General features: G+C 51.6%; 1 protein-coding gene across 1 annotated transcript; it reads left to right on the forward strand.

The window, feature by feature from the left end:
- The first annotated feature begins 1,596 nt into the window (after positions 1-1,596).
- LOC123017596 lies at positions 1,597-11,991 on the forward strand. Its single transcript, XM_044419056.1, is given in 5 exon segments — positions 1,597-1,819; positions 4,219-5,580; positions 5,704-8,898; positions 9,465-10,872; positions 11,769-11,991. Coding segments are annotated over 5 exon segments (6,411 nt in total).
- Positions 11,992-16,727: the final 4,736 nt, after the last annotated feature.

Raw genomic sequence — 16,727 nt, forward strand, 5'->3', positions numbered from 1 at the left:
TATGCCTATTTTGCCTTGGCGAAGAACACCAAGTGGATAAGTGTAAGCACTGCCAGGCATTTACTAAAGAGGTGCATAGAAATAAAGCTGGTAGGCTCCAGATGAAGATGTGGGATTGGGCTCTCAGCGGGATGAGCAAAGTGACCAAGGAAGGAGGTCAGCCTGCATTGACCTCAAAGGAAACCTTGAGGAAGCACCCTCCCACTGGCACCTCTGAGAAAACAGATCTCCCAGTTGATCAGGGAGATCTGGAGATTCCCAGAAAAAGGAAGTAAAAAGTTAAGCATCTCCGTTCCAAGACCTCAGAACCGAAGAAAAAGACCAAAGGCCACAAGCATTGTGTCATTGTTCCAGTCCAAAGGAAGGTTCTCTGTCCGTGAGGGCAATGACTGTGCAGCCTTCTGGACTGGCATCTCCTCAAGATAATCTGATCCAATCATCAACGGTTCCAACCTCTCTGATCCAATACTATCAGATGGTACAGATCAGGAGTCACTCGCCTATTATGATGCTAAGTGACCTCAGCCGGCAGATGGAAAGACCTGCACCTGGCTCATTCTCGAATGGTAAAATAAGGGAATCACCTAACCTTCCACGGGAGAGAACTGCTCCCCTTTGTCAGGAGCCAGACCCTATACCATCGATGCCAGTTCTCTCCTATGGTCCACCTTCTGCTCACACTTCACTGATCTCATCTCACAGATTGGTTCCACTAGATCTATTCCAATATCGACATCCTGGAGGTCACTTCTGGTACCCACCTCCAAGACATTATTACCAAGATTATCCATGAAAACTGGCAGCTGATCCTTGCTACACCTGGTTACCTCCATCTACAGCAATGCGCTGGACCTCAGAGAGCTCTACAGCAAGAGGAAGGTGAACCCAGCACATCTCACTGGGAAAGGCATGAAAGATCTCCATCTCCTCACACCAACTCTACTGATAGGGACTATGTGGACTCACAGCTCAGAGCTGGCCGAGCCTGTCTCAATTTCCCTGGATGGCATGGTCTCAGCTCAGGGTAAGGGATCCCCTGGAGAGAGCCTAGAGCAATTCTTGGAGCAGGTCCTCCGAATGGCCAAGTCCCTCGGTGTCCCAGTCTAACAGGCAACTGACTGAGGATATCGTCTACTTGATCCATTCAGAGGACTTGGTTCCAATCACCATACCATTTATACCTGCTCTGGTGAAGGCATTGAAAGACCCCTGGGAAACTCCTAATCACTCTCATCCAACATCCCGTTGTCTCAAGGGAATGTATAGGGTCCAGGAACAAGACCGTTTCTGCTCCACCATCCTCACCTAAACTCCATGATTGTTGAGTCAACACAGGGTGAACACCAGTGTGACCACTCCACACTGACGGGCAGGGAAGGCTGTCTCTTCGATGTGATGGTGTGCTGTATTCCACGATGGGCCTGGGCCTCTGCATATTGAATTACAAAGTGATGATGGGGAGGTACCAGGCTTTTCTATGGCAAAAGATGGATCCTCTGGTGACCTTCCTTTTGGACCAGCACAGGAAACTCACCAGATTCTTCCTAGCAGAGGGCATGCAATTGTCCAAACAACAAATTGCTATGGCTCTCCACCATGTCGACTGCCATTCTAGTCCTAGTTGGTGCAGTGGCCTTCCGTCGACATGCATGGCTTTGGGCAATGAATCTTCCTCAGGAGATATGGTCCTGGATAGAGGCGATGCCATTTGACAGAGAAGGCCTCTTTCATGCCTGGGTTGATGAGAGGTTGGACACCATACAGAAGGCAAGGGTGACGGCTCACAAGATGGCAATCTGCTTCCACCCTACAAGACAAGGTAAGTGGCCATGGAACCGACCCCTTCCATATTATTACCAGCCTGGCAGACAACTTGGCAACCAAGGTCGTCACTACGCCAACTGTCCCCAGGGTCACTCACGTAGAAGGGACTCCTTTAGGCCCCAACAGTCCAAGAAGAGCCTGGAGGGGGATAAAAGACAGCATTGACAGGACACCCGAACCAGTCTCCCATTGTCAACAAACCACCAGTTCAGGAACCTCTTAAGCCATCACATACCCACTTGGGAGTCCTGCACATCTGATTGGTGGGTGCTATCTGTCATTAGGGATGGCTATAAAATCAACACCCTACCGCCTCTTGCATCGGTATGCATGACCTTTCCATCTCTGGTTTTGATGGAAGAGATCACAACCTTACTAGCAAATGGGGCAATCCACCTGGTGCAGCAATCTGATCTCAAACATGTGTTCTACTCTCAAAAATTCACAGTACCAAAAAGAGATGAGGGTCAACGACCCATATTGGACTTACGAAGAGTAAACCACTGTATCTCCCATGAAACGTTTTGTATGGTTTCTCTTCACTCAGTGATGCCTCTCCTATAGGATGGAGACTGCTTCACCTCTATAGATTTGAAAGATGCTTACTTTCACATTGCTTTACATCCTGACTATCAACACGACCTACGATTTAAGATCAGAATGGACTCTTATGAATTTGTATTGTTACCATTTGGACTATCAACTGTTCTGAAGGTATTCTCCAAATGTATGGCACCAGTTTGTGCCTATTTAAGACTTAGAGGCATATACGTCTACCCCTACCTTGATGAATATTTGATTGTGGCAGATTCCAAAGAAGTTCTAACTCAGTAAATGTCGTGAAAGGGTTGTATAAACATTCAGCTCTCCACAGAGCAATAAAACTAAAGTCCTTTAATGTTAATTGTCTACAAGATTTACGATACTATAGATAAGTTCCCTAATAGTGGTCCCTGCAGAACAGATGTCAGTCCTATAATGGCTTCTCTTTCTGAGCCCACGTGGGATCATTCTCCCAAGTCACGCCTTTCTTCTCTCTTACGTTGTCTACTTTGTATTTGTTCAAATCTGCGTAAAAGACGTCTGTTTTCAGCTTTTGAGAAATCTATGACACCTATAGTGTCTTCTGTTTCCGGCTCAGGGAGATCAGCGTCAGGAGGGGAGGAGGCAGTTTGCTCTGCCTCTTTCTCATGACTCTCTGTCTCTGATAAAGGTCCAGGCATTTGCTCAATGAGCTGGGGCTCAGGGGAAGACGCAATAGCTGTTTCAGCTGCTCCGGCATTGGGTTGTGGGGGCGACTCTTGGGTGCAGGGTGCCAAGTGCAAGGTCTCCTCGCGAGTCACTGTTTCTGTCAGGGCTTCATGCACAACAGTAAATGATACCTGCCTTACTTTGAAGAACCTGGAAATCTTCGAAACCTGAGGGTGGCCATCAGTAGAACTCTTTGCCATGGAACGGAACGCAATCTGCAAGCACTCTTGGTCTGTGGTAACCCCCCTCATAATCAAACATGCAGCCAGGGCATGGCTCGTCACGGGTAAAAGAAAGCATGATCAGGGTGTCCTGTTCGCATGAACAAGAACAGGAACCCCAACGAATGTGCACGCTACGCAAGGATGAAAAAGTAGGCTACGCTCAAGCATAACCGCCAGCGTCACGCCCTTGTAACCTTGCTTGCTTGCCTTAGCATGGGAAAGGTGCAAAATGTGCACATGTAACTCAGTGGGGTTCCCCATTGTCCGCTGTCATTCAAGCACCTGCATAGCTGTAAAAGAGTATAAAAATAGCTGTATTCGTCTGCTCGGCACCGCACTCTAATGAGTGATGGTCCCTGCCGGCAGGTAAATCTCTCTCGATAATTCCAACCAGTCTCTGGTCTTGTCCGTAACACCGCGGCATACAACATTTGGAGGCCCCAGCGAGATCCCGAGACTACCGGTTTTGCGTCCCCCCCCCCCCCGAAACCAGGAACGGGCCCATAGGCATTTTTTTTTGCCTCTACCCCGGGTCGGTGGGACGTCTGACTTGCCGAGAGAGAAATTACCGGTAAGTGCACACGGTGGTTACCCGCCATCTGTTCTGAATATCTGCAGCTCCGGTATTGGAAAGAAAAGCCTGCTGGACGCAGTGCAAGGGCTACTTTCCGGTCTGGGGCATGACGTCGCTTCCGGCCTCAGTTCCTGTTAGGTTGTGCATCTGTTTAGATCGTCCGTCTTGTCTGTCTTGTTGCCGTCTATCGTCTGTCTTGTTGATGTTTTGTCGTCTGTTTTATTGATCTGACCCTTGAGTAATCTTTTTTTCAGGACTGGAAAATGGGGCAGGGCCAGTACGTCCCGACCACCCCTTTGCAATGTCTTCTGAATAACTTTTCTGATATCTTTAAAAGGGCTTCAGGATTCGGGGTCTCCGTCAAGCCAGGAACCCTCCGGACCCTTTGTGAATTAGAATGGACCACTTTTGACGTGGGATGGCCCTCAGAGGGCTCTTTTGATTTGATCTTGATTAGGAACGTTGAGGCTGTGATCCTTGGGAGTCCCGGACACCCAGATCAGATTCCATATATAGAGACATGGCTGGATATCGCCAAGGCGAGACCTGGTTACATTAAACGGTGTCAACGGAAACTCCCAGGATCCACATGCCCTTCTCTCCTTACGGTTAAAAAGGGAGGAGAACCCCGCGTCAGATTGCCCCTCACCCCATCCACGAAACCCCGCATCCTCACGGATGATCAGACGGGGCCGGAAGACGCCCTGGACACATGGACACAACCACCTCCCTATGCCCCGAATTCCCAGGCTTCCGGGAGCCCGCCCCACACTTCCCCCAGTCCGTCCCGAACGCGGAGTGGACTTCCGTATGGCCCCCGTCCATCTGTCCCTCCGAAGTCTACTCTGCCCTTGCCATCCTCTGGCCACGGGGACAGACGGGTGTCGTCGGCCTCCCCCGATCCCGGCCCTGAGCCCGCCACTCTATTGCCCCTCCGGGAGCTTGCCCCCGCACAGGGGACGAGCCGCCCGTTTATGGTCTATGTCCCTTTCTCTACAAGTGACCTGTATAACTGGAAGCTACAGAATCCTCCTTTCTCTGAAAAACCACAAGGTTTAATCTCGTTGTTAGAAACGATCTTTCACACCCACCGCCCTACTTGGGACGACTGCTAGCAACTCTTGCAGGTTCTTTTTACTTCCGAGGAGTGCGATCGGATTCACCTCGAGGCTTGGAAGCAGATTTTTGGCACAGGTGGTCAACCCACCACTGACCCGGTTATTCTGGAAACGAGCCTCCCAACCCAACGACCCAACTGGGATCCGAATACGGTTGCTGGGGAAGGAGCTCTGAACCGGTACCGCCAACTTCTTCTCCAGGGTCTCCGCGGCGCAGCGCGGAACCCTACTAATTTGTCTAAAGTAAGTGAGATAGTTCAGAGCCCCCGGGAATCCCCCGCCGCTTTCTTGGAACGCCTACTTGACGCATATAGGCAATACACACCTATAGACCCACGAGCGCCCGAAAACGCGCGGGCAATTAACATAGCCTTTGTTACACAATCGGCACCAGACATTAGGAAAAAGATTCAAAAGCTAGACGGGTTCGAAGGGAAAAACCTCAGTGAACTAGTTGAGATAGCTCAGAAGGTTTTTAATAATCGTGAGGATCCAGAAGTTGCAGGCACAAAGAAATTAACCAGAGTCGTCTTGGCAACCATGCAGGAAGCTAGCGATAGGAATCGAGGGGCTCCACGGAGGAATGGGGGTCTCCCCCGCCTAGAAAAAGATCAATGCGCCTACTGCAAGGAGAGGGGCCACTGGAAAAGCGAGTGTCCAGTCTTCCTTCCACTTGAGGAAGACTGAAGGGGCCAGGGCTCTGTCAATTTAGGCCCCCAAGAGCCCTTGGTAACCTTAGCTGTGGGGGGCCGCCCGACCACCTTCCTGGTAGATATTGGGGCAGCCCACTCGGTTCTCTGGGAGGGGGTCGGCCGTCTAACTGAAGAAAAGACTCAGATCATAGGGGCAACGGGGCGACCCAGGGCGTACCCTTGGACTTCAGCTCACGTAACTGATCTGGGAAAAGGGACTATAACTCATTCCTTCTTGGTAATCCCCGAATGCCCCTTCCCCCTCCTGGGGCAAGACCTCTTAAGGAAACTGCGAGCCTCGGTGTCGTTCCAAGAGGACGGCACCCACCTCAGCCTAGGTTCTCCGCAGCCTGCTGCCCTTCTGCTCACTGTACCCTTGCAAGACGAGTATCTCTTCTTCGAAAGTCAGGCGCCAGAAAGCCCCTCTGAGGCTTTAAAAGAGCTCCAAAAAGAAATTCCAGGAGTATGGGCCGAAAACAACCCTCCTGGTCTGGCGGCTCATCAGCCACCCGTTGTGGTACAGGTCAGTAGCTCGGCTACCCCATTCCAGAAACCCCAATACCCCATTCCAGCCAGGGCGAAGATAGGAATACGTAAGTATATACAGAGGCTGTTGGAAGCAGGAATTTTAGTATCCTGCAGGTCGCCATGGAACACCCCGCTGTTACCAGTCAAAAAGCCCAGCACCGAGGACTACCGGCCAGTTCAGGACTTACGTGAGGTAAACGCCCAGGTAGAGACTGTCCACCCAACTATCCCAAACCCTTACACCCTACTCAGCCAGCTGCCACCAGACCGGGAATGGTACTCGGTCTTGGACTTAAAAGACGCTTTCTTTTGCATACCGCTGGCCCCAGTGAGCCAGCCTCTTTTTGCCTTTGAGTGGACGGATCTGGACCAGGGATTCTCGGGTCAACTTACGTGGACCAGGCTGCCGCAGGGGTTTAAGAACTCCCCTACCCTCTTTGATGAAGCTCTGAGTAGAGACCTTTCCCCTTTCCGGGAAACCCATTCTGAGGTTACCCTTTTGCAGTATGTGGATGACTTGCTTTTGGCGGTGGAGTCCGCACCTGCATGCCTGCAGGCGACTAGAGACCTCCTGGCCGCCCTGGGCTCCATGGGATATCGGGTTTCAATAAAGAAGGCACAGATCTGTAGTCAGAGGGTGACCTATTTGGGATACAATCTAAGCGGGGGAAAACGGACACTGTCAGCCAGCCGAGTCCGAGCAATCCAGAATATTCCCACGCCTACGACTAAACGACAAGTCAGAGAATTCCTGGGCACGGTAAGGTACTGCTGGCTGTGGATCCCCGGCTTTGCCGAGATAGCAAAACCCCTCTACACCAGCACGGGAGGAAAAGGTGACTCCCCCATGTGGACTGAGATTAAGCAATCGGCGTTTCAGGCTCTTAAAAAGGCTATTACCACGGCCCCCGCTCTAGCCCTACCCGACCTTAAGAAACCCTTCGAACTCTTTGTGGCTGAGGCTCGAGGTATAGCAAAAGGAGTTTTAACCCAGACTTTGGGCCCATGGAGGCGGCCGGTTGCATATTTGTTGAAACGACTAGACCCAGTGGCGGCGGGGTGGCCCACTTGCATGAGAGCAATTGCCGCGACAGCGGTATTGGTGAAAGAGGCCAAGAAACTGACACTGGGCCAGGACCTCCAAGTCATTGGGGCACACGCCGTGGAAACCCTCCTCCGCAGTCCACCGGATCGATGGATCTCCAACGCCCGAGTGACTCAATACCAGGTACTTTTATTGGACCCCCCACGGGTCACTTTTTCCAGGGCAGCGGTCCTTAATCCGGCGACCCTACTGCCAGACGATCAACACGGGAGTCCCACACATGATTGTGCTGAGGTCCTCGACACCCTGACCGGCACCAGACCAGACCTGACGGACATCCCGCTAGGGCAGCCAGCCCTCAATTTGTTTACAGACGGGAGCAGTTTCGTCAAGGACGGGATTCGCTTTGCAGGAGCAGCGGTGGTCACCAGTTCTGAGGTAATATGGGCACAGGCTCTAGGGCATGGCACGTCAGCACAAAAAGCAGAACTTGTCGCCCTGACACAGGCACTCCGGTGGGGGAAGGGAAAAGCTCTCAACATTTATACGGACAGCCGATACGCTTTCGCCACGGCTCATGTCCATGGAGCATTGTATAAGGAACGAGGGCTGCTAACCTCTGGAGGGAAGGACATTAAGAATGCAAACGAAATTATGTCTCTCTTAGAAGCCCTCTGGCTGCCTGAATGAATAGCTATAATTCATTGCCCTGGGCATCAACAGGACGGCTCGGCGGTCTCGGAGGGAAATAACTTCGCTGATAGAACCGCAAAGGAGGCTGCCCTAAGACCAGTAGGGCCCCTCGAAATTCTTCTGGTTCAGATGCCGCCCCAGGCTCTCTCAGACCGACCGACCTACTCGAAGGAGGATATCGAGCGGGGCAGGGAGTTGCGGTGCTCTGAGACTGAGACGGGATGGCTGAAGCACCCCGATGGAAGAATCTTTCTCCCCCAAGCACTGGGACGAGATCTTCTTCTACAGACCCATCGAGCCACACACTTGGGGATGGCCCGACTCTGTCAGCTATTTAGACCTCATTTCTACCTGCCCGGACTTTCAGCTCTGGCCGATTCCATAACCTCCGGGTGCGCCTCCTGCGCGCGAGTTAACGCTGGCCCCAGCTGGCCCCCCACCGCCCCGGGCATCCGCCATCGCGGATCCCAGCCGGGAGAACACTGGGAAATAGACTTCACTGAGGTAAAACCCACCCAAGGTAGGTATCGCTATTTACTGGTCTTCATCGACACCCATTCCGGGTGGGTGGAAGTGTTCCCTACGAAGGGAGAGACAGCCCTGATTGTTGCCCGGACTCTCCTGCATCAACTTCTACCCAGATTCGGCGTACCCCTAGCTCTAGGTTCAGATAATGGTCCGGCGTTCATCGCCCAAACTTCCAAATTGGTAGCCAAAGCTCTGGGGATTGATTGGAAACTGCATTGTGTGTATAGACTGCAGAGCTCAGGACAGGTAGAGAGGATGAATAGAACGCTAAAGGAAACCTTAACAAAATACACTCTTGAAGTTGGCGGCCCCTGGACGGACCTCCTTCTGTTTGCCCTCCTACGCACGTGATGCTCCCCCTATAAGAACGGTTTCACCCCCTTCGAAATTGTGTTCGGGCAAGCACCTCCCCTGCTACCCCGTCTGGTGGAGGAGAGGCGCGCCGAGTTGTCTAACCACAACTTGCTTGAGTCCTTGCAGGCCCTCGATTGCGTCCGGCACGATATTCGCCGACAGGTTCAGTCCAACAAAGGCGGGACTACTAAGGCTCAGGACCCCGCGCCCGACCATCCCCCACGCGTAAACCCAGGAGATTGGGTCTGGCTAAAGAACTTTCACCCTGTCACCCTAGGTGCCCGGTGGCTAGGACCCTTCCAGGTGATCCTCTCCACTCCCACAGCGGTTAGACTGGCCGAAAAACCCCACTGGTTCCACGTAACACAGATAAAGCCTGCCGCGCCGGCCATCTCGGAACAATGGACGGCACACCAAACCAGAGATCCTCTGTGAGTCAAGTTAAAAAGAGTCTCCTCCCCCTCTTCCCAGCAGCCCTCCTGATTCTTCTCGCCCGCCCAGTAGGCTATCCCCTCCCAAACCCACACCAGCCACTCACCATGGAATGGACATTGCAGACTGATTGGCAGACCTCCCTACCAGTAGCAACCATCCTGACTCACACCCACGATACCTCCCCGGACTTCCGCATAGATCTCTGCCAACTCCTTCCGCCTGGGTGGGCCAAGCCAGGCATCTGGGGTTTTGGATGCGGAACTGATATCTTGGAAAGGGGACTGTCGGAGAAGCAATATTATGGCTGTCCATCGGATGGGAGCCCCGATTGCGGTGACACGCCCAACTTCTACTGCGCCCGATGGGGTTGCGAGACTTTCGCTACCTGGTTGGAAGGCCAAAATAAGGATCCATGGCTCGCAGTGAAAAGGGTACACGCTGCTCAGGTGGGGACCGGCAGACATAACCCCCTGAGCCTCAAGATCAAGCGAGGCGGAGAAGATTCTTGGGTAAAAGGTAAAACCTGGGGCCTGCGCTTGAATCTGTATGGTCCTGATCTGGGCATACTTCTCACGATTCAGAAACGGGTTATCTCACGACCCTGGGGCCCGGTGGGACCCAACCAGGCCCTCCCTCACCCTCAGGTAGAGGCCCCCACCCCCACTCACCGCATCCCTGACCCTCGCACACATCGTGCTCCAGCCCGGGCTGCTAGTCGACCGTCATCCAGCCGCTCAGTTGCATTAGTGTCCGCAGTTTTTGAAGTCCTCAACGGAACCAACCCAAACATTACCGAGACATGTTGGTTATGCCTGAGTCCACAGCCACCTTTTTATAATGGAGTAGGAGTGAATGTCTCTTTTTCCAACTTTGCTAATATCTCCTACTCGGAAAATTATGGGAGCGCCCGCCCGTGGGGCCTCCACCCCTCTATAACATTAGAAGAGTTCTCAGGTCAAGGGACCTGTGTCACGGGCCCTGGTGGACCCCGCAAGGATCCACGATGTGCGGCTACCTTACTTCTCACCCCCACAGCCCGCCCCTATCTCCTGGCAGCCCCGAATGGGACTCTTTTCGCTTGCCGATCCTCCACCCTTTTTCTAACCCCCCTCAGTCCTGCGGCTGCGCAAGCTCTTCAGCCGGATCTTTGTATTCTGACTCTAGTACTCCCAAAGGTTTTTCTCGCCAACGGAGAGATGACCCCCGCGGCTGCTTCCCCGGACTCACGCATCCGGCGCGCTGTACCTCTCCTCGCTCCTCTTTTAGCTGGGCTGGGAATCGCAGGCTCCGCGGCTGTCGGGGCTGGAGCTTTGATAAAAGGCAGCCAGGACATATTCCACCTCTCTGAACAAGTCGATAAAGACTTGCGAGAGCTTCACGGCTCCATCAAGTTTTTGGAGGACTCCCTTGACTCCCTCGCCGAGGTGGCCCTCCAAAACAGGAGGGGATTAGATTTACTTTTGCTAAAGCAAGGCGGCTTATGCGCTGCCTTGGATGAGAAATGCTGCTTCTATGCAAATCACTCAGGCATCATCCGTAACAGCCTAGACTTAGTCAAAGCCCGCCTGGAGGACCAGGAAAGGCGCCGCCAGGAGGGTTCCAACTGGTATCAGCGCCTCTTCAACTGGTCCCCCTGGTTGACCAGCCTGCTCTCTTCCCTTGCAGGACCCTTTTTAGGGTTGTTATTTTTCTGTACTTTCGGCCCCCTCCTGCTCCGTTGGATTACCCGCCTTGTCAAGCAGCGCATTGACGCTGTGAAAATACTGGCACTTCAGGCCAGAGCCAGGGTGTGGGCTGAAAGCAGCATCCGCTAGCGGCTCACTGGCTCGATGATTCGATTCCCCAAGAAGACCAGTAGGGAATGTGGTAACCCCCCTCATAATCGAACATGCAGCCAGGGCATGGCTCGTCATGGGTAAAAGAAAGCATGATCAGGGTGTCCTGTTCGCGTGAACAAGAACAGGAACCCCAACGAATGTGCACGCTACGCAAGGATGAAAACAAAGTAGGCTACGCTTAAGCATAACCGCCAGCATCACGCCCTTGTAACCTCGCTTGCTTGCCTTAGCACGGGAAAGGTGCAAAATGTGCAAATGTAACTCAGTGGGGCTCAAGAGCAAGAATTGGGCAAAGATTGAAGGGAGACACTTTCTGCATGCAATGGAACAGTTCTTTTATGCCTTCCCTCCGTTCCCCCTTATCACAAGAATCATCACAAAGATGAGGGCAGACAACACACGGGCCATCCTGATCTCCCTGTGGTGGCCCAGACAACCATGGTACCCATCGTTGCTACACCTGTCCAACAAGGTCTACAAACATCTACCTCAGGCACCGTACTTATTAACCTAGAACCAGGGAAAGATTGTTCATCCCGAGATTCACACCCTCTATTTAACTGCCTGATTGATTCTATAAATACACTCCCGGCACCAGACCATGCCGTTCTGATCTCACCATCGGCAATATTGTTATCTCAGTCATGTCTCTAACTGCCAACAGCAAACTTCAGAACCATACCGTATTGAATCTGACACACTCAGATCCGATACCCCCTAGTTCTGTTCCGACTACCTTGTTCTCCACTGAGCTGGAACCAACAGACTTGAACTTGACACAATTGATTCTGACAAGAACGCTGACTGTGGACTCTACTCTCAATTACCTCATATCAACCACACCGGATCTAGATCCTGCCATCCAACAGATCCTCACAACCTCCTAGAAACCTAACAATAGAACATCCTATACTGTGAAACGGACAAAGTTTAAGCAATTTGCCAATCTCCATTTTTTCAATCCCTCTTTGGCTTCAATTGCTTATATTCTGCAATTTTTGCATGCCTTGCAGAAATCTGGTCTAAAACCCACTTCAATACGGGTGTATTTGTCTGCAATCTCTGGAATACATGGAATGATTGACGGGCACACAATTTTCTCTCATCCCCTCTCTTGAACCGTCAACCTCCAGCTCGACCTGGGGTTCCACCCTGGAGCCTCTTGGTAGTGCTACATGCGCTAACAAAGCCTCTGTTTGAGCCGTTAGACCTTCAGCTCTTATCTTAGAATGTCTCCTTTCTGGTGGCCATAAGCTCAGCTTGGAGAGCAAGCGAACTCTGCGCACTGCAGGTGGACTCTCCATACCTTACGTTCCACAGAGACAAGGTCGTGTTACAGACTGATCCATCCTTTCTTCCCAAGGTGTCCTCATTGTTCCACATCAGTCAGGAGATAGCCTTACTAGCCTTCTTTCCTTCCCCTGCAACGGACATTGAAAAGGCCCTGCACATTCTCGACTTTCATAGAGCACTATCATTTTATCGGTTCCAAACAAAAGGTATATGAAAGACAGATAATCTCTTCGTGAAATATGTGGACTACTGTAAAGGAGACCCAGTCAGACCCCAGCAATTAGCGATTAGCCCACTGGATAGTCAAGACCACCAAATTGGCATACCAGCTTTCCTCCTCACAACTACCAGACAGTCCAAGGGCACAGTCTACAAGGGCTATATTGACTCCCACTGTGTTCCAAGTGGGACTTCCAATTGAAGAACTATACAAAGCAGCAACTTGGTCAACGCTGTTAAGATTTATTAAACACTACAAATTTTACATCAAAGCGAGGAAGGACTGCTCCTATAGAAAGGCAATACTCTCCTCCATACTGCAGTATCTAACATCTAGTCACCCTTATGTGTGATGCACAGACACCCGGATGAAGAAATGCAGGTTGCATACGTGTAACTGTAGTTGTTTGAGTGGTCATCTATGCATTCACACAACCCACCCACCGGTCCCGTGTCAGTGTCGGTGGTTAAAGGCATGACCTATATACCCTTTCCTTAGATTTATTCCATACATGTAACTACACTGGATGCAAACGCCTGTCTCAAGGAACTGTCAAAGTGGCGGGAGCCCACCCTTACATACAGGGAGGGTCCTGTTACAGGCAATCTCCCCACCCTTCAAACCATGTTTGGTACTGTCCTTCGCAACCTGGAGGACATCTCAAAAATGGGCAGGCTGTTAATGATGTTGTGGGCAACTGGGGGAGGGGTGTTTAGCTAACTTTTTGCTTTCTGTCTTCTTGCCCATCCAACAGACCTAATGATCCTGGGGTTTAACTGCAGGCCCCCCAGGACCTACTTTGAATGAATACAGTGTCTGTTTAGTGAGAAAACATTTAACAATGTTGATTTTATTTTGAGGAACATACTATCCTGACTTGTAGTACCAGCCATTGTTGGATGAAGGTGCATGTGTGTGCCTCTTCCTCTTATGAATTTACCAGTTATCATAGTTCATTCCCCAGTACCAGTACAAGTTTGGATATTCCAAACTTTGGAGATACACAGGAACTCTCCTCATCATGGGACTGAAATATGGGTATCACAGAGTTACTTCTAACAAGTTCTATCTGTCAGACATCAGTGTCCTTGCTGCCTCCACCTTCTTCTCTTCCATGTTCATGGCATAATGTTTGAGACTACTGGTATAACAAATTGTCTTGGGTCCAATCTTGGTCCCATTCTGACTAGGATGGATACTTGGAATAGTTCTTCCTCCTAAACACACTTGCTACTGCAGTGACCAATAATATGTCTGAGATTTTATTTATAGTCTTTACTTTGCTGTGTGCTTTGCTTTGCTGAACCTGTGCAGCTTTTCTTTATGACCACCCCCTGCCAAAAATGTCTTCAGGCGACCTCTGCTTCCCATGGCATCTCTGGTTCCTGAGTGAGCTATGCTACCTTCAGCATGTGTGCCTCCCAGACCCACTCCAGTTACCTCATACCCAATTATCTGACCAGCAGTTGTCTTTTCCAATGTTATCCATTACCAATATAGTCTTCCCCTTGGTCAGCTGCCAAAGACTATCTTTCAGATTCTGCATCCTGCTCCTCCATAGCTCCATCTATACTGTCTCCTGATGCCATTGGAACTCAAAACCCCTTGATCCTGCCTGAGTACCTGGCTCATTTTTTCAGCCAGATTCAATAGATGGTACAAACATTAGGCTTGGAAACTCAGCAACTGTCTCAGAGTATACAAGACTCAGACTTTGACCACACCACAATGGTATCCAGGTGGTTGCTATTTATTTCTGTGGAAGAAAGTATTTAAAGGTGTACTCTCATGTACATTTAGACAGAAAAGTGTTACAACTCCCACCATGCTGGGAGATGAAGAACATTCTTCTGTCTAAACATGCATAGGCAAAGGTGTAGTCTTGGTGAACAATCCCATCTATGCTGCAGCTGTCCAAACAGTGCGAAAGCAGACTAGGTAAGATATGTGGAGATTGAAAAGGCTAGGCTGCATCTCAGCTGATTTTTGAAGGATATAGGAAGAAATAATCCCAACAGAAAGGACAAACCCTGAAGCACAGTTCAGATGCACTGAAAATGGGGAGTGGGTGGGCAAATGGAGCAAAGGCACCATAACACGGAGCGGGGAATACCTCCCACCTGGCAATGCATTTTTCTTTGTCGTGGCCTCTGTGCATCACACATATGGGTACTGCGCCTGCGCAGTGCCTGTGGCTGGAAGATTGATAGCTAATGGTTTTTGGCGGGAAGCTCTGCTCCCCTCCCCCCTGTGGCCTATAAAGAGTGGAGCGTCCGCCATTTTGTTCAGTCTTTGCGACCGCCGTTCACTGTGCCTCGTGCCGCTTTCGACTTTCGCTTCGACTATTACCTCGTTCTCAAATTGTCCCTTATCCTAGCTTTTCCTCTCCTTGTCCCAGCTTATTATTCTGTGTAGCTTTCTCTCATTATTTCTTCTTTCAATCTATCAAAAAACAAAAATATATACTTACTCTCTTCACTATCTCTCTTTTCTTCCTCTTCTTCTGCGATGGCGCAGTGAGCGGCTTTCCGCAAATCCGTGGATTGCGGGTCAAAAATGGCACCAACTGACCCGCATGACCTATGCCTCCTCTGCCTGGGAGAGGGGCATAGGACTGATAAATGTGCGCATTGCCTGGCCTTCTCCAAGCAGGCCAGGAAGAACCACGAAAACCGGCTTCGGAGGCTCCTTTGGGATTGGGCTCTGATGCAGTCAGACCCGCTCGTTGCTGTCCCAAAACCTGGCTCCGCTTCTGTGGCCCCACCCTCACGGCCTCCGGACGAAGGTGCGTCTGCTTTGGTGGCCCCTTCTGCTTCACCTAAAAAGAAGCATGAAAAGCGGAAGCACGCCGAAGAGAAGTCGGCAGGCCATAAGAAGGCCAGAAAGGAGAAGGTCTCCAAGCCTCCAAAAAAGTCTAAGACTTTAGACCGTCCGGACCATCCCCGAAATCGGAATTCGGAACTGATGGGACCCTCGGCACCGGTGGCAGTTACGATACCGACCCCGCCCGAACCGATCCTCCAGGAGGCTGTGCAGGTTACCCCTTAAGGGTCTCCCCGCCGTTCGGTTGACCTCCCACCTGCACCCCTTCCAATTCTATGGGGTTCAATTTCCAATGGGGAAATCCAAGACTCCCCTCCTAGGGGGAGATCACTGACACCCATGCCCGCGGTGATGATGGAAACAGACATTGGCCTGCCCCCACCAGGGAGCCGGAGGAGCCGCTCAGTAGAGCAACGCCCGGAGAGTTGGCGTCGCCCTTACTACCATACTTGGGGCGATCCGCTCTCTGTAGGGTACTACCCTGCTCCCAGGGCACGATCATCTCCTCCACCCCGCGACCAACCGCGATCATTGGATTCGATGCGGGTGCCACCTTGATCCCCACAAAGTGGAAGCAGCCACTCCTTCTTGCTGGCAGAGTCGTCATCTTCGGCCCCACCCTACTACGGTGCCGATTCGGCTGACTCAGAGGTCGACTCAACCTCCCCGGACGTCGCTGTGACATCCCAGGGTCCTGCATCACCTGACAAGTCCCACATCTCCTTCGCGGAGCTGATGTCAAGACTTGTTCAGTCCCTGGACATCGACGCTGCCCAGCACCTGGGACCGTCGACGGACAAGTTTTATGACATCGTCCGTGGGGAGCAATCGACATCTATTGTCCTGCCGCTCATAACCACCTTGCGGCAGGCGATGACGCAGCCTTGGGACCTGCCATCACATCCTCAGCCGACGTCCAGGAGATATGAGTCGATGTACAGGGTTCGGGAAGAGGATATTCCCTTCCTCCTCAAACACCCGAAACCGAACTCTGCGGTCGTCGAATCCTCGCAGGGCAGAGAGGCGAGAGGACACACGGCACCGAGATAAAGAGGGGCGAAAAATAGACTCCCTGGCCAGGCGAGTTTATGCTGCTTCGGGCTTGGGACTTCGCATTTCAAATTATGAGGCGACGTTGGCGAGATATCAATATTTTATTATGCAGCGCCTCCACAACGTCGCCTCCACCGTCCCAGACCACCAGGGTGATCTCGCGAAGGTCCTGATCAAGGAAGGCATGCAGGTCGCGGTGCAGCAGTTATCCACAGCAAGGCACCACGTGGATAC

Source organism: Varanus komodoensis, unplaced genomic scaffold (genome assembly GCF_004798865.1).
Source record: "Varanus komodoensis strain SLA01 unplaced genomic scaffold, ASM479886v1 scaffold10, whole genome shotgun sequence".
Lineage (NCBI taxonomy): Eukaryota > Metazoa > Chordata > Lepidosauria > Squamata > Varanidae > Varanus > Varanus komodoensis.